The 26,276-nt window shown below is 30.8% G+C and overlaps 6 protein-coding genes and 1 long non-coding RNA gene across 9 annotated transcripts; 4 read left to right on the top strand and 3 right to left on the bottom strand.

Moving 5' to 3' along the window:
• Window positions 1-153: 153 nt before the first annotated feature.
• LOC126779778 (uncharacterized) lies at window positions 154-1,123 on the top strand. The gene is made up of 4 exons (XR_007670401.1): window positions 154-216; window positions 317-437; window positions 720-755; window positions 1,032-1,123. It is a non-coding gene; the product is annotated as an uncharacterized LOC126779778 (long non-coding RNA).
• A 179-nt stretch (window positions 1,124-1,302) lies between these two features.
• Window positions 1,303-4,260, top strand: LOC126779573 (cyclic GMP-AMP synthase-like receptor). Its single transcript, XM_050503686.1, has 2 exons — window positions 1,303-1,420; window positions 2,940-4,260. Exon 2 carries the CDS (start codon window positions 2,948-2,950, stop codon window positions 4,097-4,099), a length of 1,152 nt encoding a protein of 383 aa, XP_050359643.1. The 5' UTR covers window positions 1,303-1,420; window positions 2,940-2,947; the 3' UTR covers window positions 4,100-4,260.
• A 2,527-nt stretch (window positions 4,261-6,787) lies between these two features.
• Window positions 6,788-13,397, top strand: LOC126779519 (zinc finger protein 235-like). Of its 2 annotated transcripts, none has more exons than XM_050503573.1 (11): window positions 6,788-6,921; window positions 7,299-7,484; window positions 7,613-7,922; window positions 8,127-8,252; window positions 8,626-8,769; window positions 8,886-9,035; window positions 9,861-10,164; window positions 10,682-10,772; window positions 11,078-11,154; window positions 11,930-12,087; window positions 12,449-13,397. In XM_050503573.1, exons 2-11 carry the CDS (start codon window positions 7,353-7,355, stop codon window positions 12,577-12,579), a joined length of 1,623 nt encoding a protein of 540 aa, XP_050359530.1. In that variant the 5' UTR covers window positions 6,788-6,921; window positions 7,299-7,352; the 3' UTR covers window positions 12,580-13,397. The 2 variants fall into 2 exon arrangements, with proteins under 2 accessions (XP_050359530.1, XP_050359539.1); XM_050503582.1 differs by lacking the exon at window positions 6,788-6,921 and adding an exon at window positions 7,031-7,180.
• A 129-nt stretch (window positions 13,398-13,526) lies between these two features.
• LOC126779739 (nucleoside diphosphate kinase) lies at window positions 13,527-14,144 on the bottom strand. The gene has a single exon (XM_050503885.1). It carries the CDS (start codon window positions 14,029-14,031, stop codon window positions 13,570-13,572), a length of 462 nt encoding a protein of 153 aa, XP_050359842.1. The 5' UTR covers window positions 14,032-14,144; the 3' UTR covers window positions 13,527-13,569.
• A 4,278-nt stretch (window positions 14,145-18,422) lies between these two features.
• On the bottom strand, window positions 18,423-21,698 carry LOC126779678 (DNA-3-methyladenine glycosylase 1-like). The gene has a single exon (XM_050503841.1). It carries the CDS (start codon window positions 19,043-19,045, stop codon window positions 18,458-18,460), a length of 588 nt encoding a protein of 195 aa, XP_050359798.1. The 5' UTR covers window positions 19,046-21,698; the 3' UTR covers window positions 18,423-18,457.
• A 10-nt stretch (window positions 21,699-21,708) lies between these two features.
• Window positions 21,709-24,143, bottom strand: LOC126779590 (uncharacterized). Of its 2 annotated transcripts, none has more exons than XM_050503719.1 (4): window positions 23,992-24,143; window positions 23,459-23,609; window positions 22,035-22,717; window positions 21,709-21,962 (listed from the first exon to the last, which is right to left on the bottom strand). In XM_050503719.1, the coding sequence occupies exons 1-4, from the start codon at window positions 24,028-24,030 to the stop codon at window positions 21,714-21,716; spliced, it is 1,122 nt and encodes a 373-aa protein (XP_050359676.1). In that variant the 5' UTR covers window positions 24,031-24,143; the 3' UTR covers window positions 21,709-21,713. The 2 variants fall into 2 exon arrangements, with proteins under 2 accessions (XP_050359676.1, XP_050359685.1); XM_050503728.1 differs by having other exon boundaries at window positions 23,855-24,002.
• A 694-nt stretch (window positions 24,144-24,837) lies between these two features.
• On the top strand, window positions 24,838-26,037 carry LOC126779761 (anaphase-promoting complex subunit 15-like). Its single transcript, XM_050503906.1, has 3 exons — window positions 24,838-25,156; window positions 25,439-25,544; window positions 25,765-26,037. The coding sequence occupies exons 1-3, from the start codon at window positions 25,037-25,039 to the stop codon at window positions 25,941-25,943; spliced, it is 405 nt and encodes a 134-aa protein (XP_050359863.1). The 5' UTR covers window positions 24,838-25,036; the 3' UTR covers window positions 25,944-26,037.
• Window positions 26,038-26,276: the final 239 nt, after the last annotated feature.

Below are 26,276 nucleotides of genomic sequence, written 5' to 3'. Positions count from 1 at the left end.
TTATTATTATTTATTTTTTTATTATTGTATAGGGATTAGGGAATGCAGACTGCTAAGTAAGCCACCTGGTAGTATATGGTCTCCACTGCCCATAGACATTACAGTCAAAAAGATCAAGCTAACATGTACAGGGTATAGGCATCTAGTCTTGATTTTGAAGTTTGACATACTTGTCAAAAGATCAAAACAATGTGCGGAAATTAAAAGCCAACCCAGGTAAACACCTAACCAACCCATATAATAATATACTTAGACTTGGATTGAAAATTCGAATGTTAATAATTCTCTTAATGTAATTATTTTATTATATCAACAGCCAATCATTGTCCACTGCTGAACATAGGCCTCTCCCAAGGTGCGCCAAAGCTCCCTGTCCTCCGCCTTCCGCATCCAGTTGGTGCCCGCCACCTTCTTAAGGTCATCGGTTCACCTGGCTGGTGGGTTATAATTAATTATATTATTTTATTAGTCACTTTATATTATCAAAACACTATTCCGGTTGTGTGAACAATGAAAAAAATTCAAGGGATAGCAAAATTTAAAGTCATTGTGAAATAGTATAATATCACATTTAATTAATAAATACATTTTGTCTTAAATTTAACTTGTTTCGTTGACAATGGCGTTTTTGTATTATTTTATTTATACTTGTTAGTTATTTTGAAAAATAAATTTACTCAAAATAACATTTGTAATTTTATTAACATTTCTTTTTTCAGATTTATTTAAATCATATTGAACCTTAAGTCATACAGGTATGAATAACACAAAAACCTCTTCAGATGATGTAGAAGAAATATTAGTTTATGCCGAATTTGAAGACAGTGTCAATTTAGAAAAATATAATAATATTCATGTATTAGGCATTGACACCAAAAATCCAATTTTTCAACTAGATGACACCTTTTTTACTGGTAATAATATTTTTTTGCATAATATGGACCAATTGTAGTATTATTTATTTAAAAATGATCATGTTAACCGAAATTTACACCATAATGAAAAACACTGCATATTATATTAAATTTCAGGTACAATAGAAAATCCTTTAGGAACATATATGTTCTTTGAAGATGATCCATCGCCTCATTGTGCAGATCCTTTATTTGACAAGTTACCTGAAAAAAATTTAAAATACTTATGTAAAACAAGAAAACTAATATCTGTAGAACATGCATATGTGACCCACAAAGAAGGAAAACCAGGTTTGTATGACTTTAAGTTAATTTAAACAATGCAATATAACTTTATAAATATATACATATTTACCAATTATTATTTCAAACAGAAACGGACCATACTGTTGAAGCAACAGATTCTTCTACAAATGATGCAATAAAACCGGCAGATTTTAAGACCATTCAAGAGGCAATAGAAAAATTCAAAAAAGAGTGGGCAACAAATTCTAATCAATAGCTTAGTATGCTTAACTTTGTTTTCTTTAAAAAAATTTTAAAAATATGATAAGATTAATTAATATTTATAATATATGGACAGCTAAACTATTGTCTCGATTACAAAACTTTTGATAATAAAATGTTATCAACAATTTAAATGATTGCGAACTGTTAATTCACCATTTGATTAAGCAATAATTAAAATAAATTTTATTTTGGGTTTGCATTTGAAATTCGCATCTCGAATTTGGGGTTGATAAGGTTAGTTTTTATAGGGTTTGGTTGCCCCTTTCAAACGAAACTTCCTCACCCCGCATTTTTAAAGTTCTAGAATAACGGAACATTATTTTGCACTTACATGAATATTTTCAAATTCTAGAATATGTTTACACGTTTTGCTTAATAGATGTACATGTAAACGCAACATAATGTTCCATTACAAGTAACTTCAAACTCATAAAAAAAATTAGCATCTCCGCAGTGTAAGGAGCGGGTGTTGTTCGAAAGGGGCAATCAACCCTGTTTTTATTTACAGTATAACTAGTCAGTAGGTTGAAAACTCCGCCTTTTAGGCCAGCTCTTAATCGTACGACGGTTATTATTAGTACAGCCTTACTAGATTTCTCTAAATATATATCATAAGGTATAATTTGTAAAGTGTATACCAACTCTTAGACAACCACAATCTATAACTGTCAATGGATGGTAAATCCCCGTTTGAAATCATTAAATATATATATATGTATAACTGTCAATGGATGGTAAATCCCCGTTTGGTATCACTAAATAAATTCCCGGACTCACTGAATGATGCTATAAATTCATTTTGAAGTCTTGCTTGTACGAAGTAAGATGTTTAAACTTAGATTTGCTTAATTGTGTATTTTTTTAATAAATGTATCCTTTCTGCTGTTTTGCAATAGTACCGTAATAAAGTGCTTTGCGTGCTTTACAAAATATAACGTAGGTACGTAATGTTATAACATGTCTATTATATATCAATAATTACTTATCTATGCCCTAAGGATTCACATGAATGCTTTAATAAGCCTCTGTAATAGTTCATTGGTTTTGTGTTAATGATCCACTTTTTAATTATCTTTGTAATTGTATGTTTATTCAGTAAATACTATTGTATATAGATATACAGATTTTTATATAATTGTTATGTAACCCACTACAGTTTTCTAGCAAGCTTTCTTTCAAGTGATGAGATTTCCGATTTTGGGTAATGCTTCCAGCATTTTCTTCCAGCCTTTTATGTAATATGTTGTCTGTCAAAGTTAAATAGTAAATTGTTTATTTGTTATATATCTATATGTCTTTATTTATTATCTGGCTGGTTCTTATAGTTAATCACTTATCCATTTTAGCAAATGATCCTCACTCTCTTTAAAAATTGTTTTTTATTTATTTATTATATTAGTAATTTCCAATTTACATTTGTGTTACAGTTGGTTGGTTGGTCGTTGTACTAACGTTATATTTAATTTAATATAATGAATACGATAGAAAAACTTATCTTACGTGTCATTATTTCAGACTAAGAAATGCCTCAAAAGTCGAAAACTAAAATCCATGCAAAAAAAAAGAAATGTGAGACTGTATTTCACGAAATTAATAGACGTTACATACGATTGAACAAGAATGAGAGAAAAAAAAACACTGCTATATTATTTTCAGTTTTGAAAGAATTGATCGATGTTATGCGAAGAAATGACAAGCTTTTTGATAGTTTAAAGCCAAAGCTGGATTTTTTGGGCAGTTATTTTGATGGGTTACGTGTTGGTAAGCCGAATGAATACGATATCAATATAATATTAAAATTTCCAGTGAATTATGGTAAAATTAAATTGGACGCGAGTAACTCGCCCAATGATTACACAGCTATAATAATGCCATCAGAGTTTCGAAGATTAGCTAAAGCTGATCAGGGATTTTTAAAAACTAACTTATGGTGTAATAAAGAGTATAAGTTGTCAATGACAAAGTTTCGAGCATGGATGCAGAGCACGATCGACGTCGCCCTGAACACTCTACCTTTAGAAGATGGAATGAGAATCATAAATTTAAATAATAAATATAAAGTACACACGAGATTATCTGGCCCTGCTACCACAATAACAATTATAAAAGACAATAATGATATTATTGATGTTGATTTGGTTCCCACGTTTACGTTCGATTTACCAACAACACCGATTAACTCAAATGTAGACTTTACAAAAATTAAAAATTCCAAAATATTTAGCTATTTTGTAGTCCCCAAACCAAATGTTGATGATTTCAATTGGCGACTATCATTTCCATATCAAGAAAGACAATTATTAAAAAATAGAAATAATTTAAAAAGTACAATTAAGCTAATTAAACATTTCAGGGATGTACAGTGTTTTACCCAACTTTCTAGTTATTTTATTAAAACTCTCTTTCTTTGGGAATGTACTAACAACGACGAAAATTACTGGAAAAAGCATTCATTATCTTTTTTGGTACTTAATATGTTGAAAAAACTTAAAGATAGTTTACGTGTTCACTGTATAATGAACTTTTGGTGCCCAAGTCACAATGTTTTAGAAAAGATTAAACCGGAAACTTGCCAAAATTGGCACAATTGTATACGTCATATAATAGAAGATATAGAAAATAGAAGCAGTAAAAATCCTGACGTTATAATTGAATATTTTATAAGAAAATATTAATACAAGCTTTAAGCTATTAAAACATAATTTATAATGACCAAGGTCATATCAGTCATTTATAATGACCAAATACCATTAGTGTAATTATAATGTTTACTTTTAATGCTGAACTAATTTAGGGCGTAAGATTACATGTAATAAATACACCAGTAGAAGTAATAAATTTTATTATTTGTTAATTTTAATATATTTAATATAATAACTTATATTTTAAATTTAATTAAAACAAAATATCATATATTGTTAATTCGATGACAATCGTTCAGTTCCTCTTTTTTTATATACGAGCGGGAAAACTATTTTGTTAACTTTTTTACCAAACAATACCAATGACGTTCTGAAACCGATTAAATTTTTATTAAATCAAATACAATATAGAAATATGTAATTATTAAATATGTTAAGTGAAGTGCATAAATAAGTACTTCTAACACATGTAAATAGAATACTATCAGAAACATTAATACAAATGCATTATTATTATTGATGTTTTTGAAACACCATCTTGATGAATGCCTTAAATTCGAACAAAATTTAACTAATCAAAAATTTAGGTTATTAGAGAATGGAAAGTAATATTTTAAGGACGTGGCAGACTTGGGCAAAATGTAATCGAATTCTCGATAACGATTTTTATATTCACTTAAATAATACTTATATAGTATTTACTGTTCAGTTAGCAGCCTGAAGTTTCTTTTATAAAATCTAAAATAGAAGCAGTATTATAACTTTACATTATTTTAATCTAATTTTAGTGGGGTGTATGTGGGGCTCGCTAGTGTCCAAGTCGCCGAGTGCGCCCCGAACATCGGAATACCCACTAAAAAACCAGCGGTACCCTTTCCGTCTTAACGAGGAGTGTGACGCTCTGACGCCCCCCCCTCTATGCGGGCCTCCATTCTCTAAATAATTCAGACCCCTTAATTGTGTGTAAATTTTTAGTAGTGTTACCAACTTTTTTGCGCTTCGTCTATCACTATACAATACATTCAAAACAGATGACAGATGTTTCTAAATACATGATAAAGAGCGTATATTATGTTTTTTTTATGAAAACTTTTAAGTACGTTCATCGCTACATCGCGTGCTCAAAATGACTGTACAAAGTGACAGATCAGAGCTTTAAAATACTACCAGCATTTAGTACCTATTTAGTACCTTTGTTTAAATATTTAGTACCTAAATCATTAACAAAAAAAAAATGGCCTGTCAAGATGACCAGCCATTTATAATTTTCAAACACACAAAGGTTTCGTATTGTGCAATTGTTTTTACACAATCATTTTTTACCTATTTGGTACCTACCTAAACATATATTTTCATTAGATCACTAACTCAAAAAATAAAGATTATATTATCGAAATCAAAAAGATATAAAGGTCCGTTCAGACTGGTGAAACGTAACATGAAATCATTATTTAATATCATTCTGCCTTTCATTGCATATTTTCTGTCAGGAGTGGATGCGTAGCGCGTTCAATCGCGCATTCACTTTATTATTATTATTACGAAACTCCGCTGTAAGAGCGAATATTGAATTTATTATTAAATGTATGGTTGTACGCTTAGAAAAATGTCCTACTCATTTTGTGATTTTACGATACCTACATTAAATTGAATATTTAAAAAAAGTCAAGGAACTATTTATCATCATTCGTAGATTTAAAAAAATGTATATAAAGTGAACATAATAAAGCAAAGACCAGCCTGTTCGATAATAAATACAATGTCAAACAAACAATTTAAATATTAAAACGTATTTATATTATTTTATATACAACGGTACGTCTTCAAAAACCAAATGATAATATCTATTTAATTAAATGAGATATATTAAAGCTTAATTACAATCATTTCAAAACTTTTTTTAATAGCAAAAAAAAAACGAGAAATAAGAAAAAGGTCTGACAGATTCATATTTATGCTAATAACAAATGCAAATTTTACAGCTTTTCTTACTTTTCTTGATATTACAGTACTATTGACTGCCTCGCTGGTCTAGTGGCTAGTTATAAGGCCGCAGATCTGAAGGTCCTGCGTTCAAATCCCAGGTCAGGCTAATAAAAAGTTATTGGGGTATTCTATCTGAAAATTCTCAGTAGCAGCGCGGGGTCTGGAAGTTGGAAGTGTGTACACTCCCGTGTCTCAGAAAGCACGTAAAGCCGTTGCAGGACCAAATGGTCCTGCGTCTGAACTCTTTCCGATCGTGTCGGATTGCCATCCATCGAATTATGAGAGTTAGGGAATAGAGAGTGCATCTGTGTTTGCGCACACACTTGTGCACTATAACATCTCCTGCGCAGTTGGCTAATCTTTTTTAGGAGTTTGACGGCCGTGGTCGAAATCGGTCTAGAGGACCTTATTGAATGCCATTAATTTTTTACCCATCGTTTCATTTCATTTTAAGTATTATTTTAAACAATTTTTATTATCATATTATTTATTTAATATGTATTTAGTGTATTAGAGTTAAAATATTTTAAATATTTGGTATATTTAGTCAGTTTAGGTTTGTCAATATCCTTTATATTGGCTTAAACTATTAAAAAAATAAAATTGTGTATAAGTAATATACATACTTAAATAGCTTAAGTTTATCTGGGTCTAGCATAATAAGTCAAACACAATATTAATTTTACCGCTCGCACTTGGATCTTTAATCTTAATTGTCTATAGTTATTGGCCGCCATTTTATTTGTATCGCCATTTCATTTATTCAGTGAGATGGAGAATTCAAGATTTCAAAGTGAGATAGAAATAATAAAATCATATCTCTGAATTCATTGTATTTCGTAATAAAAATATTTTTAATTAATATCTAGGTAAGAGAATATTATAATTTTCCCCTTTTATCATCTTCTTAGCCGCTCTTTGATGATTTTTTGACCTTTCATTCATCAAACAGTCGCAAAGAAATTAACAATGGCGACTATAGTTTACTTGAAGCGCGTCTATAGATAGTCCGTCATCCTTTTCTTACATTATATCGACACTATTTACGGAGACACTGCTTTCATCGGCGAATGATCTTTTTACGAGTAGAGTAGAATGATAAGAAATATTCCCTGTTACCTTCGCACTGTATGTTTTGGGAGTTTCTCTTTCGCGTATACAATTAGCCGCGCTTTTAAATTTGTCAACTAATTCTCATTAAACAACAAAACCATCATATAACTGTATTAAGATTTTTTATTTACAGTTTACTGTGAGACAATATTTGTTATTTATAATAGTGTGATGAGATAAAGCTACAATGTTCACCACTAACGCTGTACAAGCCGGTTCTGTTCCGACCCTCCAATACCAAGAGCATCCACAAAAATCACAAGGAAAAAATATTGAAAATGTTCAACAGAAAACACAACAGACACAACAAACACAACAGGTATGTATCCTTGAATAGAAAATACAAACTTGGAATATAGCAATAAAAAATATTTTTTTTAATTATTTTACACAAAAAATAAATGCTTTCACTATACTTTTATATTTGAGGTGTGTTTTATCTTTAAGGAATTTCCAACATTCTGTTATACAACTAATGTTAATATGATTGGCAAAATTGGTACTGGGGCAGCTGGTGGAACAGGGGGAGTCACTGGTGGTGTGAACATTGCACAATTAACTACCAGTGATGACAAGACATGCTACATAGCTCAGCCATTTTCATACAACTATGCCCTTGTAAATCAAATGCAAATTGCACCAAATGGTATTCAAAACACAATATCAAATATTAGTTTTAAATGTGATGTCTGTGGACTGATGTTTGGCCACCTTACATTACTCAATGCTCATAAAAGGATACATGCACAAGATGCAGGTAAATCATTATTAAATTTATTCATAATATAACAATTATTTACATTCTTAAGTGTATAAATATTGTATTAAACAGATTATATGGATATTTTGCTGATGACATGAATTCTGAAAAGATCTGTTACTGTATAAAATCTAAAATTTTAATTTATAATATTTCATGAAAACATTTTATACTTTGCTTATTTGATTTATAACTTTTCAGATAGCAATATAACAGTCGTGGCTACGGGAGTCAGCACAGCCAATGAAGTAACAATGCCACCTCATATACAAATCCTTTCTACAGATCCAAATGATCAGCAACAACACCATGTACAGATTCAAGACAGTACGTAATATACTAATTATAAAGACTATACAAAAAAAAAAAACTTTTATATTATATTTGACAAATGTTTCATCAAAGTTTTAGTTAGTATATATTATGTTGCTAGTACTAGTAAATTCGTCTATCAGTGTTATTTCTATTTTTTACTATTTAGTTCATTAAATAATTAAAATTTACTTATCAAAAATGTTCTAAACATGCTAATTCATATATGCGTTCATCAAATTACCAATAATCATTATGGTCAAATTTTGAATTTGGCAAACAACAGTACTTTTATTGGTTATTCTTACATTGTTTTATTTAATTATCAAGTGTTTTTTGAATATTGTCATTATTGAATTTACTTTTAAATAAATATTAATATTTTTAGCTAAACCAGTAATAATTGATAAGGTCCAAAAGTGTATTACTTGTGGAGGACCAATAGCTAATAATCCCAAAAGAAAAGGACCTAAACTAATTAGATGTGAAAACTGCATAGCTCAAGATTCCGTAGAACAAAGAAATAACCAAAGTGAGTTAAAAACTTTTATCATTTAATTAACTAATGAAATAATAAAGTAGACAACTTTTTTTACACTTTTATAGAAGAAGTGACTTAAATATTGATGGTTCTTTTTCATTTTTCAGTAAATTCAACACAAATATTTGTAGCAACAGAAAATAATGTAAAATTTGAAGTGGGTGGAGTCAGCGGAGTTCAGAATGCAACTGATCCTTTAGCAACAGCACCAAGTAATCAACAGCAACAACAACAGCAGCAACAACAACAAAAACCCTGTAAGAAAAAATAATCTGAAACTACAGAAAACATTATTTTTTTGTAGAATGAGAAATGTTGATTGCTTGTTAAATAGTTTATGGTGCAATAGCAAAATTAATTCATATTCTTTGCGATTGATATTTTAATAATCACTCACCATACAAATGGCTATTTAGCAGTATAAGGTTTTGCTGTTTGGTGGTGGAATAACTCATGATTGAGTGATGGGCATAATTGGAGGGTCCTATGCACAAAGGCCTATTACGAGCAAAAAACTTAAAGCCTTCTTGAATATAGTTCAATAAAATATTAAAAAAATAGGTGAAACTGGAAATGTCAAAGCAGAAATAATTTTAACTGATTGTTTAAAATTTACACAATCTATACTAATATTATAAATACGAAATGTAACTGTTTTTCTGTTATTCATGGCTAGAACGATTTTGATTAAATTTTGGTATAAAAAAGCTTGTACTTTGAGGAAGCACATAGGCCATTCTTTTTGTAACAACTCCTCCAGTGTAACTTCTTCCCCTTTAACTAACATGTAGGCGGACACTAGTTCCTCATAAACTTTTGTGTAAGTGTGTCTGGGTAGATACCAACCAATCATTACATATAATAGTGTTAAACAACAGTCCTGTGTACTGCCAATAAAACTAATGAAACTACAGGTACTATAAGAAAGATAACATCTTAATTCCTAAGGTGATTTAAGTGATGGTTCATATTTCTTACAATATCTATTTGCGGTTGTTACCACTTGCCATCAAGTGGCCCATTCGCCAATTTGCCTGCCATATTAATTAAAATATATATATATATATATATTGTATTTTCAGTACCAGGACATCATCCTGTGAAAAAAAGAAATTTAGCATCTGTAACAAAATGTCAAAATTGCAATGGCTCTGGTATAGTTTTTGTTGGTGGAAATAAAAACAAAAATAACCAAGCCAATGCGGACAAACCATTCCATTGTAACATATGCGGTGGCTCATTCTCAAGATACTCATCATTATGGTCTCATAAAAAGTTACATTCTGGTGAAAAAAATTTTAAATGTGGTATTTGTGGGATTGCATTTGCCAAGGCTGTATATCTTAAAAATCATTCAAGGATACACACAGGAGAAAAACCATACAGGTAAAATCACCAATTAATGTGTAATGGTTTTAATGGTTATAAATGGTTATAATTTTAATGGTTTTATTTACATGAGTATTAACATAAATAATTTATGACAAAAAATGGAAGTGTCTTAAATAAACCATGACTAATTATTTAACAATGATTTCTTTAATCGCATATATTTATTTGAACACAAGATATTTGCTTGTCATATGAAATTCAAAAAAAAAACGGGAAAGCTTTTTCGATTTCGAGAATATATCATAGTTTTAATATAATTAGTACTGAACATTACATTTATAATGTACAGGTTAACAAAAAAAAAAAACAAGATAAAAAAGGAGATATAAATCAGAATAATTTATATTGAGAATTGTTTAATTGGTTTCATTTAATTTTTATTTATTTTTCTAATATAAAATATGACCACAGCCTGTAGTTAAAACTTTAAAATCATCTAAATGTGTGTAGTTGATGTTTTTATGTTATTGACAATCATTATTTTATCTAAAAGGTTTTTGTTTGTTATTAGATGTCAAACTTGTGGAATGCAATTTTCACAGTCTCCACATTTAAAGAATCATGAAAGAACACACTCAGGGGAGAAACCATATGTGTGCGAGGTAAGTTTTTGAAAAATCATAATTAATAGCAGAAACTTAGGAATATTCATTATATTAAATTTGCCTTTTTTTCAATTTAAGTTAAGCTATTATTATTTTTAATACATGATAATTTAAATGAACACTAAAAGAACATGTTGCTTTAGGATTTCATCAATTAACTCTTTAGAGTTATATTGAATTTGCTAAAGTTCTACTAATACTTAACATGGTTTTGGAATATATATTTATATTATGAAAGATAAAAAGTAATATTATTATTTATATGATATAAATAATACATTAGTTATAATTCTATAATGCAGGTATGCGATAAAGGTTTCGCGAGGCATGCGACATTATGGAATCATCGTCGTATACACACAGGCGAGAAACCTTACAAGTAAGTATAAATATATCTTTTATTTGTGTTTACCGGTGTCACTATTTTATTAGATCATAAAATAAGTTATTTATAAATGAGATTAAAATAACGTCCTCCGGTCCGATTTCGGCTATGGTCGCCTATTTCAATAGTGATTACCTAACTGCGCAGGACAGTGCACAAGTATGTGCGCAAATACAGGTGCACTATGTATTCCCTAACTCTTATAATCCGATCTGAAGGCAATCTGTCATGACCGGAAAGAGTTCAGACGCAGGACCAGCGGCTTTACGTGATCTCCGAGGCTCGTGACTGTACACGCCTCCAACTTCCGGACTCCAGGCTGCTACCGAATATTCGACAGAAAAATCTAATAACTTTATATTGGCCTGAACTGGGATTTGAACCTAATATTTCGGTATCTGCGGCTTTATATCTAGCCACTAGACCAACGAGGCAGGCAATGAGATTATATAATTAATGCTGAAATGCGTCTAGGGTTATAAGATAAATTATTAACCCTTAGTTTCATATAGAAAATATTTGTTTTAGATAAACCGATAACCCATTTAACAATAATTTTATAATGAGCTAGCCCAAGTTTATCAGTAATAAGTGAATGCAATTATTTTCTTATTAATATTTACTAATAATAAGTATTTAAGATATTTATTAATATTTTCTAAATGTTTAATATTTGTTATCTAAATGTATACTAATCAATACTCTAGAAAATTAAAAATTCCATACCATACTAGATAATTAATTTCACTTCTTTATTGCTTTGTTATAGATGTGAAACATGCGGCTCAGCATTCAGTCAGGCGGCCCATCTTAAAAACCATGCAAAAGTGCATTCCGGGGAGAAACCCTTCAAGTGTGATATTTGTACTGCTGCATTTGCGGATCGCTTTGCATTGAAGCGACATAGAGGGATACACGATAAATATGGTTAGCATTTTTTATTATTATATTGCATAGTTTTTATTGTAACTCATACAATAGCTTATCCATTTTTGAAATGTTCATAAATAGTATATGCGAACAAAGAAACTGATAAACATACATAAGTTTCTATTATATGCAACATTATATATTTTTATGCTTTAATATTTTTTTTAATTAAGCTTGATCCCCAGGCGTTATTCAAGCATCTTATTTTAAATACCTACTCAGATACACTTAAACACCACATCCTTTTTTGTTTCTGAAATACAATACTATACATATACTAGCTAATCATCCCTGCTTTGCATGGTAGATGAACATAAATATGTACATAAGAATTTATTTAATATATTTAAACTTCTAGGTCAAACGGCTCCATTACCTTCAAGAATACAACAAAATCAAGATCAACAAGGGTCTCAGCAACAAACTACTGAACAACAAGGAACACAGACAACTGTTGAAGTTGAACTTCGAAATGATCAAACTCTATGAGTTTAGTCACTAATTTAAGTTCTATATTTATTCCCCACCCACAATATAAGATTTATATTACGTAAATATAACAAGCACATATTTATGTAACTGTACATAATTTAACTCATAGAATCAATTCTAATTGAATAGGAGTCAGTTGTGTCAATGTAAATACTTTACATGGAAGAAATCAGGAAATATAGTAAAGTGGATTTATTACTGTGTAGTCTATATTATTTAGCAAATTATTTTAAAGTGTACAAGTAAATCGATTGCATATGCAATACAACACTGCCAATACATTTAAGTGTGAGAAGATAAAAAACCAATTGACAGGTTTATTTTTGTATTTTAGGTGTCATATGTGTATGTTATTAACATCTGTATAGATGGGCTTTGTGGAAGGCTGGTTATTTGAGCTCATGTAATATATTAATAATAGGATTATCATTGGCTGTGGAATTAAGAAAATGGGTTTTATATCATCATCTTTTGATATGAAATTGAAAACACGGTACTGTTGTAACATTTCTCACACATGTAAATATTAGTTTATGATAGATTAGTATAGATTAAAGATGACGATTTAATTATATTAGATGGATCAAGGAACTCTGGTAAATGGGATGAACTTGCTAACTTAATAATTATAAATAAAAAAATTGTATAGTTTTTTTACAATTCTTGTAGATAATTATGGTCGAAGGTAATAAAAATAAATCATCCCACGTCTAACCAGACAACATCAGAATGAAGCTGAATGCTTCACTGTGTTAAGGCTAAATTTTTAAAAAGTAATAATGACCGAAATACATAGTAAGGTGAAATAGAAACCATATTTTGTTTTATTCAGTCCTTTCCTTTATAAAAAAAGCATTTTTTAGTAGTTAGTATTTTGACTAGTTATGTGAACTAGTAAGAAACTAACATATACAGATTTCAAAAGTTTAAATAAAACGAAAGCATTTTTAATTATATGATTTATTTGTTGCTTAAATTATAATGGAATTATTCATAAACCCAGTTTTCTGCAGCAGGAGTCCATCCGACGACTTCCTTTTCGGTAAACCAGAGGTCAATTTCCTTCTTAGCGGATTCCACACTGTCTGAACCGTGAAGGATGTTGCGGCCGACTTGAATGCAAAGATCACCACGGATGGTACCGGGTTGAGAATCAGCGGGGTTAGTTGCACCGAGCATTTGACGTGCGGTTTTCACAACGTTAAGACCTTCCCATACCATAGGTACTACGGGTCCTGAGCTCATATACTTTACGAGACCGGGGAAGAATGGTCGTGCCGAAAGGTCACTGTAGTGTTTCTGTAGGAGTTCCTCAGACGGCCATACAAATTTAAGAGCTACAAGCTTGAAACCTTTCTTCTCAAACCTTTCAATAATCGTGCCGACGAGACCTCGTTGCACGCCGTCTGGCTTAACCATGATAAAAGTCCTTTCACGTTGCTCGCCCATGTTAGATGAGACTATTTTTTTCTTGTATAGGTTACTGAAGCACACGTAGCGTGGAAAGATCGTAAAGAAATAATTCTGCAGCTGGAGCCGGTCAATGACAAAGAGATAGGAAAAGGAAATGACATATATTATGTCATTTTGAGTGTTGTCAGATGATTATACAAAAAACATGCTGATTATTAAGTCAAGCATTATAAAATATATTGTCGACAAAAATCCTTAAAAGGTGCAAGAAAATATAGTTTTTATAAAAATAAACAACTTACTAACTTATTTTTCTCATCAAGCACTTTTTATAAACACTCATAAACAATTTTGTGACGCTGAGTGTGTATCTTGGGTATTTTATATATTGAGCCAATAGTGTTGATTTAAATCAATAATCACTATTAAGCTCATATGTTTCATTTTGTTACGTATAAATATTGTGGTAAACTTCGGTGTTTTAATTCACTTAAAGAAGAGAAGAAGAAAACAAAATATACTTTCTACTATTTAATTAAGATTACGAATTAGGTATGGTATCATTTATCTGATGTATTGGTTATTGAAATATAACATTTGACAAGATATCGATATTCATTCCGTAGACAGAGAAACTAATAGACGCAATGACGATTTCCTTCTCACTTACACAAGAAAGAGAACGAAAATTACGTAACAAATGGTTTAGACAGAGATAGAATTATCAAACCTTTTGCCCCTTATCGCGCAACCAGTTTTGGTGTTTGTTTCACTACTCAAGTACTCAAGTAGCGAAACAAACTTGACAGTTAATATATATTATAAAAAAAAGAAAATGTAAACATTATTGTCTGTGGGAGAGAATAAAAAAAAAATTTAAAAAAAGAAAATAAAATAAAATTATATCATACCGAAGGTTATACAATGGTGCATTGTCGTATTATTAAATATATATATTGTTAAAGTGATAGCAAGAAGAAAGTTGCCGGCGGTTTTTTTTACGCGTAAGTACGACTATTTTGTCCCTAAATATAGTTTCTCAGTGATGTTTATTTATGCCATAGCACGTCGGAATTGTATTGCATTAAAATCCTGAAGATAATAGGAAATTCCAGTTTTAATCATTCATAACCTATAATTATTTAACATGTAAGGTCTGCCAGCGTAAGCTAAAAAAAAGTCCCGATTTTCGATAAAAAACATCGACTCGTCGACAATGTAAACAAATAAATATGGCGTCCAATAATAACCTAAAGTTTTTCGTTATATGTAAATATGTTTTTTTTTAATTTATTCGTTCCTTTTTTTATAATTTCCTCACGACAACATTATTTAACATTCTTCATGAATTTATAATATTATTAGATTCCGAGTCAAGAGGTTAACATAGAAATATATTTCTTTAGTAATAATTTAATTGAGTGTTTTAGATCTCAACTTTTGAGGAGAATGCTGATCCAGTACCATATAAAGTTGAAGTACTATTGATAACGGAAACAAAAATAAACAATACAGCAGTTTTTGAGTGTAGTTGGAAACCAAAAAAATAATTTAAATAAAAAAAGTGTAGTAAATATTAAAAAGTAAAATTTAATAAACTTATTTTGTTTTAATGAAATCCTGAAAATGATTTATCTCCCAAAACACATTAACAAACTATCTCTGTCTCAATCGCGGTGTCACGGCCCCTTGGTCTATTTGTTTCTCTGTCTACGTTCATTTCGCTTCGACACGCGTCGCCAAAATCAGAATAAAAGCGCCTCTCTGAATAAAAGAGTTCTGTGGTCAAAATATCCTTGTATGTTTTTATTTGCCTTTTTCTAAAAATATTCTTGTCAGACTGTTAACAACTTTGAAATTGAATTAATGTGATACAATTGGTTGAGTCCTTAAATAATCTATGGTAATACTATTACAATTAACAAAGAATACCATAATGGTATTTATTATTAATTCCTTTTTTTTATATGCCCCGGGATGGCAAATGACTCTACTCCACCTGATGGTAAGTGGTAGTAGAGTCCAAACGCGACGACGTTCTGCACTTGCCTTCGCCTTGCCGGCCCGCAAGATGCCTCTTCATGCCTCGTTTGAAGGAACCCGGGTTGTAAGAGGGGAACGTGAGCTGGTAAGGAATTCCATTTTTTGAAGTGCGACAAAGAAAGAAGTTGCCAAATTTCTTTGTGCGCGATGGAATTGATGTCACAGTTAGGCGGTGACATCGAGAGCAAGCACGCGTTAGACTTATGAAGGAAGGGGGAAGCAGGAATTAGAGAGAATAATTCCTCAGAGCACTCGCCGTGATACAGTCGATAGAAAGCGCTCAGCGCTACTATCTCTCGACGCAATTGTAAAGGCTCGAGGGTGTTTGTGACTTTTACTTCGCCAATAATGCGGACCGGATGTCGCTGCAACCGATCCAAGGCCTCCAGTAGGTACTTAGCGGAGCCATCCCAAAGGCGTGAGCAATATTCAACGCAAGACCGTACCTGTGTTTTGTATAACAGGCGCAGTTGTTGTGGCGTAAAAAAACGCCGCACCTTGTTCAGAACTCCGAGTTTCCGTGAAGCTGTTTTTATAACAGCCATAACAGCCTCAGCCCTTGGACTAAGGTAACAGCGAACGTCAATCTCCAGCATGCCGATTTTGCTTTTTATCACCAGCGGAGTACCACAGAGGGAGGGAACAGGGGAAAATGGTGACTTTTTCGCTGTGAGAGCGCATACCTGTGTTTTCTTGCCTTTAAACTCAACAAGATTATTAGAGCCCCATTTGGCGATGAATTCTAATGTCCTATCGAGTTCAATGACAAGATCCTTCCGCCTCTCCTCAATTTCCGCTCGCCCAGCCACTGCGCGTCCGTGGTATCCACCATGCACTGTACTATCGTCTGCATAGCAATGTATGTTCCCAAGAGAGAGCATATCATTGAAATGCAAAAGAGTGTGGGAGATAGCACAGATCCCTGGGGGACACCAGCGTTCACTACATAGAATTGTGAAGCGCAACCATCAACTAAAACACAAAGGCTACGCTTGTGTAGGAAGCTGGCAATCCAGGTGCAAAACTGAGCAGGCAGACCATATACCGGCAGCTTGGAGAGAAGACTTCTGTGCCAGACCTTGTCGAAAGCTGAGAGAAAGGCTGACAGCCAACGATTCCCCATGCTTGTCGATAGCTTCACCCCAGAGGTGTGTTACGTACGCTAAAAGATCACCGAACATTAATTAGACAGTGATCTTCTAGGTAATGGATCAGTTGGTTGCTTGGAAGGTGATAGCCGATAATTTGCCGGGTCAGACCGATCCCCTTTTTTTGGGAACCGCTTGCACATTTGTTCTTCTCTAAACCTCCGGCACACATCCCGAAGAGCACTCCGCATGCACATCACGTTGCCTGATTTTGACGTCAGGCATCGTATGGCCACATGAAGGTATTGTTGGTAGCAGCGCACTATAATCATCGATCACGGAGTTATCGGCAAAGAGTGTAGCCAGGAGATCTGCTTTCTATTGCGGACTGTGAGCTAGCGATTCGTCCAGATTTCTGAGCGGTGGCAGCGAAGGTTGGCAGAAATTGTTTTGCATAGACTTGGTCAGACGCCAGAAGCTACGGGAGGCCCTAGGATGCGAAACAAGGTCATGACCAATCTGTACAATACGCTGTGCATCCTCTCTCGTGTTTGCCTTCCTACAGGACTTGGAAGTTTTGTTGTAGTTTGCTTTCAGTGAGTCATTGCTAGATGCCCCGCTAATGCAACCGCATACATGCATATTTTGTTATGATAAAAAGTTAATAAAATTCAATCAAAAGTTATAAGTAGTATTAGAAAAAGTAGTAGTATTAGTAGTCAGTATTAGAAAAATAAAATAAAATCAACAATAGCTAGATTTGTAGATGCAAAACAGAGAACAAGCTATTGTCTTTTTTAAATAATATGTGTAAATATGTCATATTCAACCCTGAATTTATACCAAAGCACAACCTGCCAAGGTGTCAAATGTCGAAGTGCCATGGATCTCTAATTCAGGAACTGGTCATATTTAAGAAGATAGATAGAGCATGATAATGTATGTTATGATCTCTTTCTTATTACTACGATTTATTGTATGTTTTCTAAGAGTAAAAATGTTTCTTATTAAAGTGTTAAGCATTTCATATTAAAAAAATCTTAATGCTTATGTCTTATTAAGGTTGAATATTTAAAGAAAATTATAATACTTGAAAATATATATGTATGAGATATATAATGAAAAATTTAAGAAAATTTATTCATTTAAGTCCTTTTGCAATATGTTAAGAATATTACCTAGCTATAACACAATCTGAAAAAAAAATACTTAACTTACCTACCTTTTACTCTTATTAAACTATTGAATCTTTGAATGCTTAAACATAAGACATTGAAACAATTTCAGTCATTATTTTTTTTATTATTTATTCAAGAAACTTAATACTAGTTTTAATTTTTACTGATACAATCATTAACATGGTCATTAACTAAGCCACAGGCCTGCATAAAAGCATAACAAGTGGTTGAACCAACATATTGAAACCCTTTTTTCTTCAAAGCCTTAGAAAGTGCTATAGAGGTGACAGTAGATGATGGCATTTTTTGATCATTTGTACAATTATTAACTATTGGATTATTGTCGACAAAGTTCCAAACAAATTTAGAAAAATCCTCTCCATTCATTTTCATTTCAATATAACATTTTGCATTTTTTATAATTGCCTCTATTTTACCTTTATGTCTAACAATATCAGGATTAGATAAAAGCCTTTTTACATCATTATCATTAAATTGAACAATTTCATTTGGATTAAAGTTATAAAAAAGTTTACGGTAGTTGTCTCTTTTTTTCAAAATTGTTATCCATGACAATCCTGCTTGTTGTCCTTCCAAGCAAAGCATTTCAAAGAGGTATATATTATCATAAGCTGGCTTGCCCCACTCATTGTCATGGTAAGATATATAGAGTGGATCATCATTTAACCATCCACATCTAATTATTTTCTCGTTTAGTCTGTTTGAGCTGTTTCTCAACATTGGTTGTAGGCTGAATATTTCTCTTTTTTTACATTAATTTATTTAAGATTAAAAAAAAATCTATAACTAATATTTTCATCAAACACTAGGCATTCATTGCACGTTTAATTATTGTTATAAATATGTATTAGTAGTAGGTAAGCCAAACGAATCATTTTATAATAACATAGGTCTTGAATTCTTAAAGCAATAATAAATGACAGTCTTAACTCTTAACCGTAGACAGAGAAACTAATAGACCAATGGATTATGGACCGTGAAACCATGATTAAAACAGAGATAGTCTGTCAATGTTGCGTATAATGTTGTCATACTAACTGCATTCCTTGTTTTGGGGGATAAATTATTTTCAGGATTAAAAACAAAACGAGATGTTTTTTTTTTTAATTTATTTAGGATCACCAACATGACATACAGTAATAATTATATACATTAAAGCCTTAAATAAATACAAATAAAAATTAAATATAACAAAAATAATGTCCTCCAGACCGATTTCGGCCACGGCGGCCAATCTCAAGAGAGATTAGCTAACTGCGCAGGAGATATTATAGTGCACAAGTGTATGCGCAAACACAGGTGCACTCTCGAGCATGGAATGTTGAGCAGAGGGAGCGATGATCGTGATGATAATGATGATGTATAATATTAACACACACACACACACATACCAGTCAAGTTCCACTTATAAATAAAAGATAATTAGAGCAGGACAAACTAATAATAATAAAAAATCATGAGAAAAGGGTAAATTTAAATTAAAGAATTATATTTATAGGCTCTTAACACAAAATTCTTAAAGTTTGAGATTGATTTATATTACTAACAAACTCTATATATATACGCATAATTAGTTCTTAAAAAGGGCTAAACAAAGCCTTTTTTCGTGTAAGTACATTAGGACACCTGAAACTAAGCAATTAAGAAGTTATGGTGAATCTAAATCACTCCTAATTAATTTAAACAAAAATAATTGATTTCTCAGCGTTCGACGATCAACTAGTAGGGTAATTGGAAAAATTTCATTTGTTGCACGATATTTAAAATTAAGGTATCTTATAAATTTCCTTTGAATTTTTTCTAACATCTCTATGTATAAATTGTATTGTGGATTCCAAATTATAGATTCATATTCCAAAATAGATCGAACCAGTGCTTTATACAAAAGAACGAATGTTGAGTTACATTTAAAATCTTTGCTTACTCTCAATACTAAACCTAGCATACTAGGTAGGCTTTAGCTGTTATCTGGATTAAATGTTCATGCTGATTATCGTATTATTAATAATAATAGACATTACAATGTGGAATACATTTCGCCATATAATCTTATTTTGGTGTGGAAAAGCTGTAAAATAATATAAAATAACAAAAAATGTGTGACATTATAATTTCTTCAAGTTTATATAAAACGTTTTTATTCGTAGGATCAACGGTTGAGGTATTATATTGAAAAAAAAAAACAGATTTTATTAACTTACATCCAAGATGGTGGTGTCAGTGGCAACACTTCAAGGTTACAAATTTGGATTTTTCATCAGAGTACAAACCTAAACGACATATTATAAATGATTTTTTTTGATGAATATTTCAAAATTGTAACTACATTACCTTTTGCAAGCCAAAGCACAATTTTTGTCCATACTGACTGGACTATTCGTTTCTCTGTCTATGGGTTAATGTAACGTTGTAACAAACACAGAACACTTTTACTTTTTATTACAAATGGTCATGATACTAAGGACTAACTACCTATGTTAGAACAATGACATTTTACACTAGGCGATAAGGGACGTAGGGACCGATTCGATTCCGATCCAGCTGAGGCATTTTTTATGAGCAATAGTCGAAGCTGGATCGGAATCGAATCGAGAACGTTAATAAACGTTTTACATTAGTGGAATTCGCTCCTGAAGAAATTTGCGTATTCGGAAACTTGGTGTTAATTACCTAAAAATTAACAATTACAACTTTATTTTATAAGATGTACTTGTACAATTCAATGAAATCAGAAAAGTAATAATAAACACTGTATACACAGTACAACTCTGGTGCTATTCTATCTAGTTTAGGTACTGTCCTATAAGATATAAATAGCTACAGAATAACCTGTAATAAAGAATAACAGTGCCGTATTCCTTTGAGTTGGAAAAAAAATAGTTTTTATCAATATAGTAATCCATATATTAACTTATATTTATGCTTAAATAAATAAATAAACTTACTAGTTACAAGTTAAATTGTAGTTAAAAATAATTCGTACCAGTGTAGTTATGAGTGTCTGCTTAAAATATTAAAAAAAAAAACAAGATAAATCTTTCTTTATACAGTGAAATATAGTTTCAATATCTGCGGTTCATAATTTGCTATATAGGTTTACTGCGAAAATGAGTTTTGATTATGTTATGTTATATTAGTTAAATTATATCCTAATTTCAGTAATGATTTTATTTTAATGTCAGCTTGAAATCTTGCTAAAGTTAAAATCTTTAATTTGTAGATAGTGTAATTTTTTTAATTTAAGCTGTGTTCTCATTTATTTCGTCATAATTACGAGACGATTGCTTCTATAACAGTCTTAATTCTCTTATGTATTTCCACATTTGATTGTCGTGCCTAAATTTTTATTTAAAAAAATAGGAGTAAAAAATAAAATGCTCCGCAGTAATTAATCGTATAGACTCGGTGTGTTTATATTTAAGTAGCCAGTACAAATTAACCATTTTGGCCCCCCATAAATTTTTGCCAGTTTTGACTGATGATTGCATCTGTGAGCTTTTATGTACCTTCGTGTTTCAGGACCAGAAATGAAATTTTTCAAAACATTAACATTACTATCACCAATAGTCCCATCAGAAAGTTGTTGTATTAATGGAATATACTCGGGTTTTGATAATTCGTGGGAAATGCGATTCATCTGAAACAATGTGTATTTTTAGATAGATTGAAATTTATATGTTTTTCTATTAAATAATTAAATTATACATACTACTATTTTCAGTTGGTCATCAGCCAATGGAGATGTAACTGGTCCTAGAATCAAAACGCTGCTATTTTTTTCGAGGGTGTCAGGATCCACAACTACTAAATCATCATCACCCATATTTTTAATTTCGTCATTTAAAATTAAAAAAATATATTCATAATTTTTTTTATTTATTGTATGTGGTTGTGGTTTATTTTGAGACTGTATAGGCATTTTTTCAGCAATTATATCAGTATGAAGATCGTTAAATTGCGAGTTCCGTTTTTTAAAAGTACTTTTACAACATAATGTTTTTAATTGAGCAACGAGGATATCAAATAATAATTCTTTCTTCTCGTCGCTTAGTTTTTCCTCTTGAGGCTCTTGTTGGGATCGATTATGTATAAGATTATGAAGTTTTTTTAAAGCCAAAAAACTTGCGCTATTTTTTTGTTTCTGAGGAAATATTTCTTTTTGATTCAATTTATGATATGCTGTTTGAGCATTACTGATATATGGTATTGGATAGCTTTTATTATCAACATTTGTCAGCGTATCGTCAATATAAGCTTGTTTTATTTGTGTACCGCCCACCGCTATTCTAACAATATCATTTAAATCATAAACATTCTTATTTGGCTCAACATTTAACAACCTTATTAATTCTTCATCGGTTAATTTAGATAATATATAAGAAATATCATTTTCTGAAATTATATAAAAATGAAATGCAAAAGTGAACTCTTTCGCCTCGCGAAGAACAAGAAGGAGTATTCAAAGCTGACTGCCAATTTTCGCTAGTCGGAGTGGCACTCGAAGAAGAAGAAGAAGAATTGCAAAAGTAACATAAAATATTTCATATACAGAGACGATTAGTGTTTGAATTTTATTTTAGCATTTTATTTATAATTTATTTTATTTGTTAATCATTTATTGCACACACTTTACAAACATTTAGTAACATATAATAGCAAGTGGAACATATAGTATGCAAAGGCGGCCTTATCACTTATAGTGATCTCTTCCAGGCAACCTCTGTAAAGAGAAATGTTTATGTGTTTTTTAGCCAGGATCGGGCACAGTGTGCGACTAACGACTAACAACTTATACTTAAAATTTAAGAAGCTTAATACAAATGTGTAATATATCAACCTATATATATATAAATAATTTAAACAGAAACTAAAAGCTGAATCCGTATATATAAATATACATATACACTTATACATACATACATACATATACTTACTATAACTTATATAAGAAATAAATAACCATATCCATATAATAATACAACATGCTCCAGTTATATTGATAGATAATAATTATGCAAACGACTCTTAAAAATACGGATTCAGCTTTTAGTTTCTGTTTAAATTATTTTCTTCATAAATGTAATAATAAACAATACTTTTAATGATTAATTAATAGGCAATTCAAACACTCACTCGTGTTCTTCATTATTGATAACCGAGGCAAAATTTTATCATTTCGTAAATAGCCCTTAGAACTCATAAAATTCACTATGTCTTCTTCTGGATTATTGTTGCTCAATAAAAAGTTATGTTTTCGATTTATCATTGAATCTGCTGTTTGAATCTATAATACAATTTATTTATTACTATTTACTATACTCCATACATTCTCTGAATCATCCGATCTTTCTTACTACTACCTAATATACATTTACTAATATGTACCCCTAAATTTACTTTCGAGACAATTTTATATTTATATTTTATACTAGTATTAGGTGCCTTTAGGCATTAAGTCCACCTTTTGTTCCAACTACATATTGTGGTGGTCAAAAAAGTTTTAAATAAATAAATAAATAATAATACTACCTTACTAACTTTCAGAAAGTTGCTTATTAAAGACTTTCTTTGTGGAGAAAACGACTACATGGGTAAATTAGTGTTTACAGTACAACATGTAACTACATACATATTTATAACAAAAAACTTTTAGATAATTCACTTACAATTATTAGAGTTATGATCGTAGCAAGACTATTTATCATGATGCCTTGTTAGTTCTTTTTCACGTACCTATCTAATATCACGGATGAATGCTTACAATGTAATTTCTCATAAAAGATTTTACCTATCTCATAAATGTTTACTAAAACAACAATGAACAAACGATCGTTAAATTTCAGTTTACTTTTGCGATAAAATTATTCTCAGTCTAACTATAATAATTTCACATGCATTCTTGTTATCATTAAAAATAAAAGACCATTTTACGTATTGTTCTTTTATGTTTAACCTTATTCGGACATTTTAAAAGAAAATAAAATTTACTTCAATAAATAAGTAAAGTAACATTTTAATAAATAAACTTTAAAAAATCTCCTACTTATAAAGAGAGGTGCTGCTGGATATTTACTGACTGTTACTTATTGCAAAGTAAAAGTAGGTATGTAAATATCGAACTGCTGGTAAAGCCTTCTACATATTGTATATGGTTATGTATATAACCGCAATACTGCTAGTAAATTTGAATTTCTCATATTTTAATTAATTTATATTATTCCGACGACAGTAGGTACAAAAATGAATCACATCATTCCTGTTGCATTAATAGTGACGGTATAATTTGCAAAATGATAATTTTGAACTTTCATAGAATTATGCATATCCTACATATTATTTTCATCATATGCAAGACACTGATAATCTTGTAGGTTCATTTTATTTGGCTCTTTTACGAATGGAGTTCTGACAACTTTATCGTTTTTAAGGTAACTAAAAACAAGACAGAATGGATATAGCCAATAAATCTTTATTACTCCATGATAACCTATTTCTTCAAGGTGGTACTAGTGGAAGACGCTTCTCAGAGATTGGCAGCACTGATTTCAAGTTAATAACGGACATTGACAGTTGACTATTACAACAAAATGGCATTGATTTAAAAGTATACCTACTAGTTAGTCGTTTGGATATCTATATTTATTGACATAAATTATAACAAGGAAAAACCTTTGTTTAATACAATAATTGTGCGAAAACTGAAATTTAAACATGAATGTACCGTTCCCATTATTGTTTCCACGTTTTGTGGATCCTTCTTGGTTTAGCGCCGACAGCCCCTGTGACGAGGACGCCGAATTAACTAACATGGAACAAGCTCATCAACAATGGGTAATAATTAAATAAAATCAAATTTGTCTGTTGTGGAATAAAATCAAATAATTTTACCACTTCGTAAAATAAAAGATTTATATTATTATAGGTTTCGGTTATTACGTAGCTGAATGTTATATTGAAAGGATGATACAGTTTATTAAAAAATTATCAAAATAAAACAATAATATGATCTCCGAATATTTGGTTTGTTATATGAATAACTCAAGTGACCAATTAATAGGTTTTTTTTTGGATAGAGTGATAAAGTAAAAAAAAAAATTGTAATATTTGTTACAGCTTAATTCCATTGGGCAGCAATATATGAAACGTCCACCATTGGGTAAAGTGGATCCGGAACCCCTGGAGGAAGAGGCTGAGTCTGATGAAGAAGAAGAAGAAGAGGGTATGTAGCTTTAATAAAAATTTCACCATTCACATAATAATTTAAATCCTATTATTCTTGAAACTTAGTTCAACTATAGTTTTCAACTTTAAATTATTTTAAAAATGGATTTCAAACTAGTTTTTTTAATAGTAATATTTGGATAATTATTAACTATAAATAAAAACACATTATTAGTAGCTTCAAGTAACTTATTGCATTTATTGTCTTGTTATACCAGTTAATGATGAATCTGATGAATCGGAGGAGTCACATGATGAAGATGAAGAGGAAGAACTACGTGCTTATTCACCTTTAAGTAATAATAATATACTAGAGCCTGAAGCTTTAGAAGATCCCAATGAAAACCCAGAGAACAACAACAATCCTGACCAAGGTGCTCTTTGGCCTATTCAGTAACTTTGACATGCACATGATCTTATTTATCAGTGTATGAATATCTTTATATTTTCTGTATAAATGTATAAGCAAAATTAAATTTAAAAGAAACCAACATTGAGTTTTAAATTACAATCTAGTTTTAAGACTACAAAATTTGAAATAAATAGCTCTTAAAATTTTGTTCAAGAATGATCTGGCTCATTAAAAAAATTTGGATACATAATTTTAAGTCAAGCATGAAGACATAATGTAGCCAACTATTAAATAACTTGAAACAATTTTTGATCAAATACGAATATTCTAAATCAATAATTTTAAATAATATGAAAGCATTTATATTAATTTAAGAAA

This window comes from Nymphalis io, chromosome 2 (assembly GCF_905147045.1).
Source record: "Nymphalis io chromosome 2, ilAglIoxx1.1, whole genome shotgun sequence".
NCBI classification, from domain to species: domain Eukaryota; kingdom Metazoa; phylum Arthropoda; class Insecta; order Lepidoptera; family Nymphalidae; genus Nymphalis; species Nymphalis io.
This window is presented reverse-complemented; position numbering and strand designations above follow the sequence as displayed.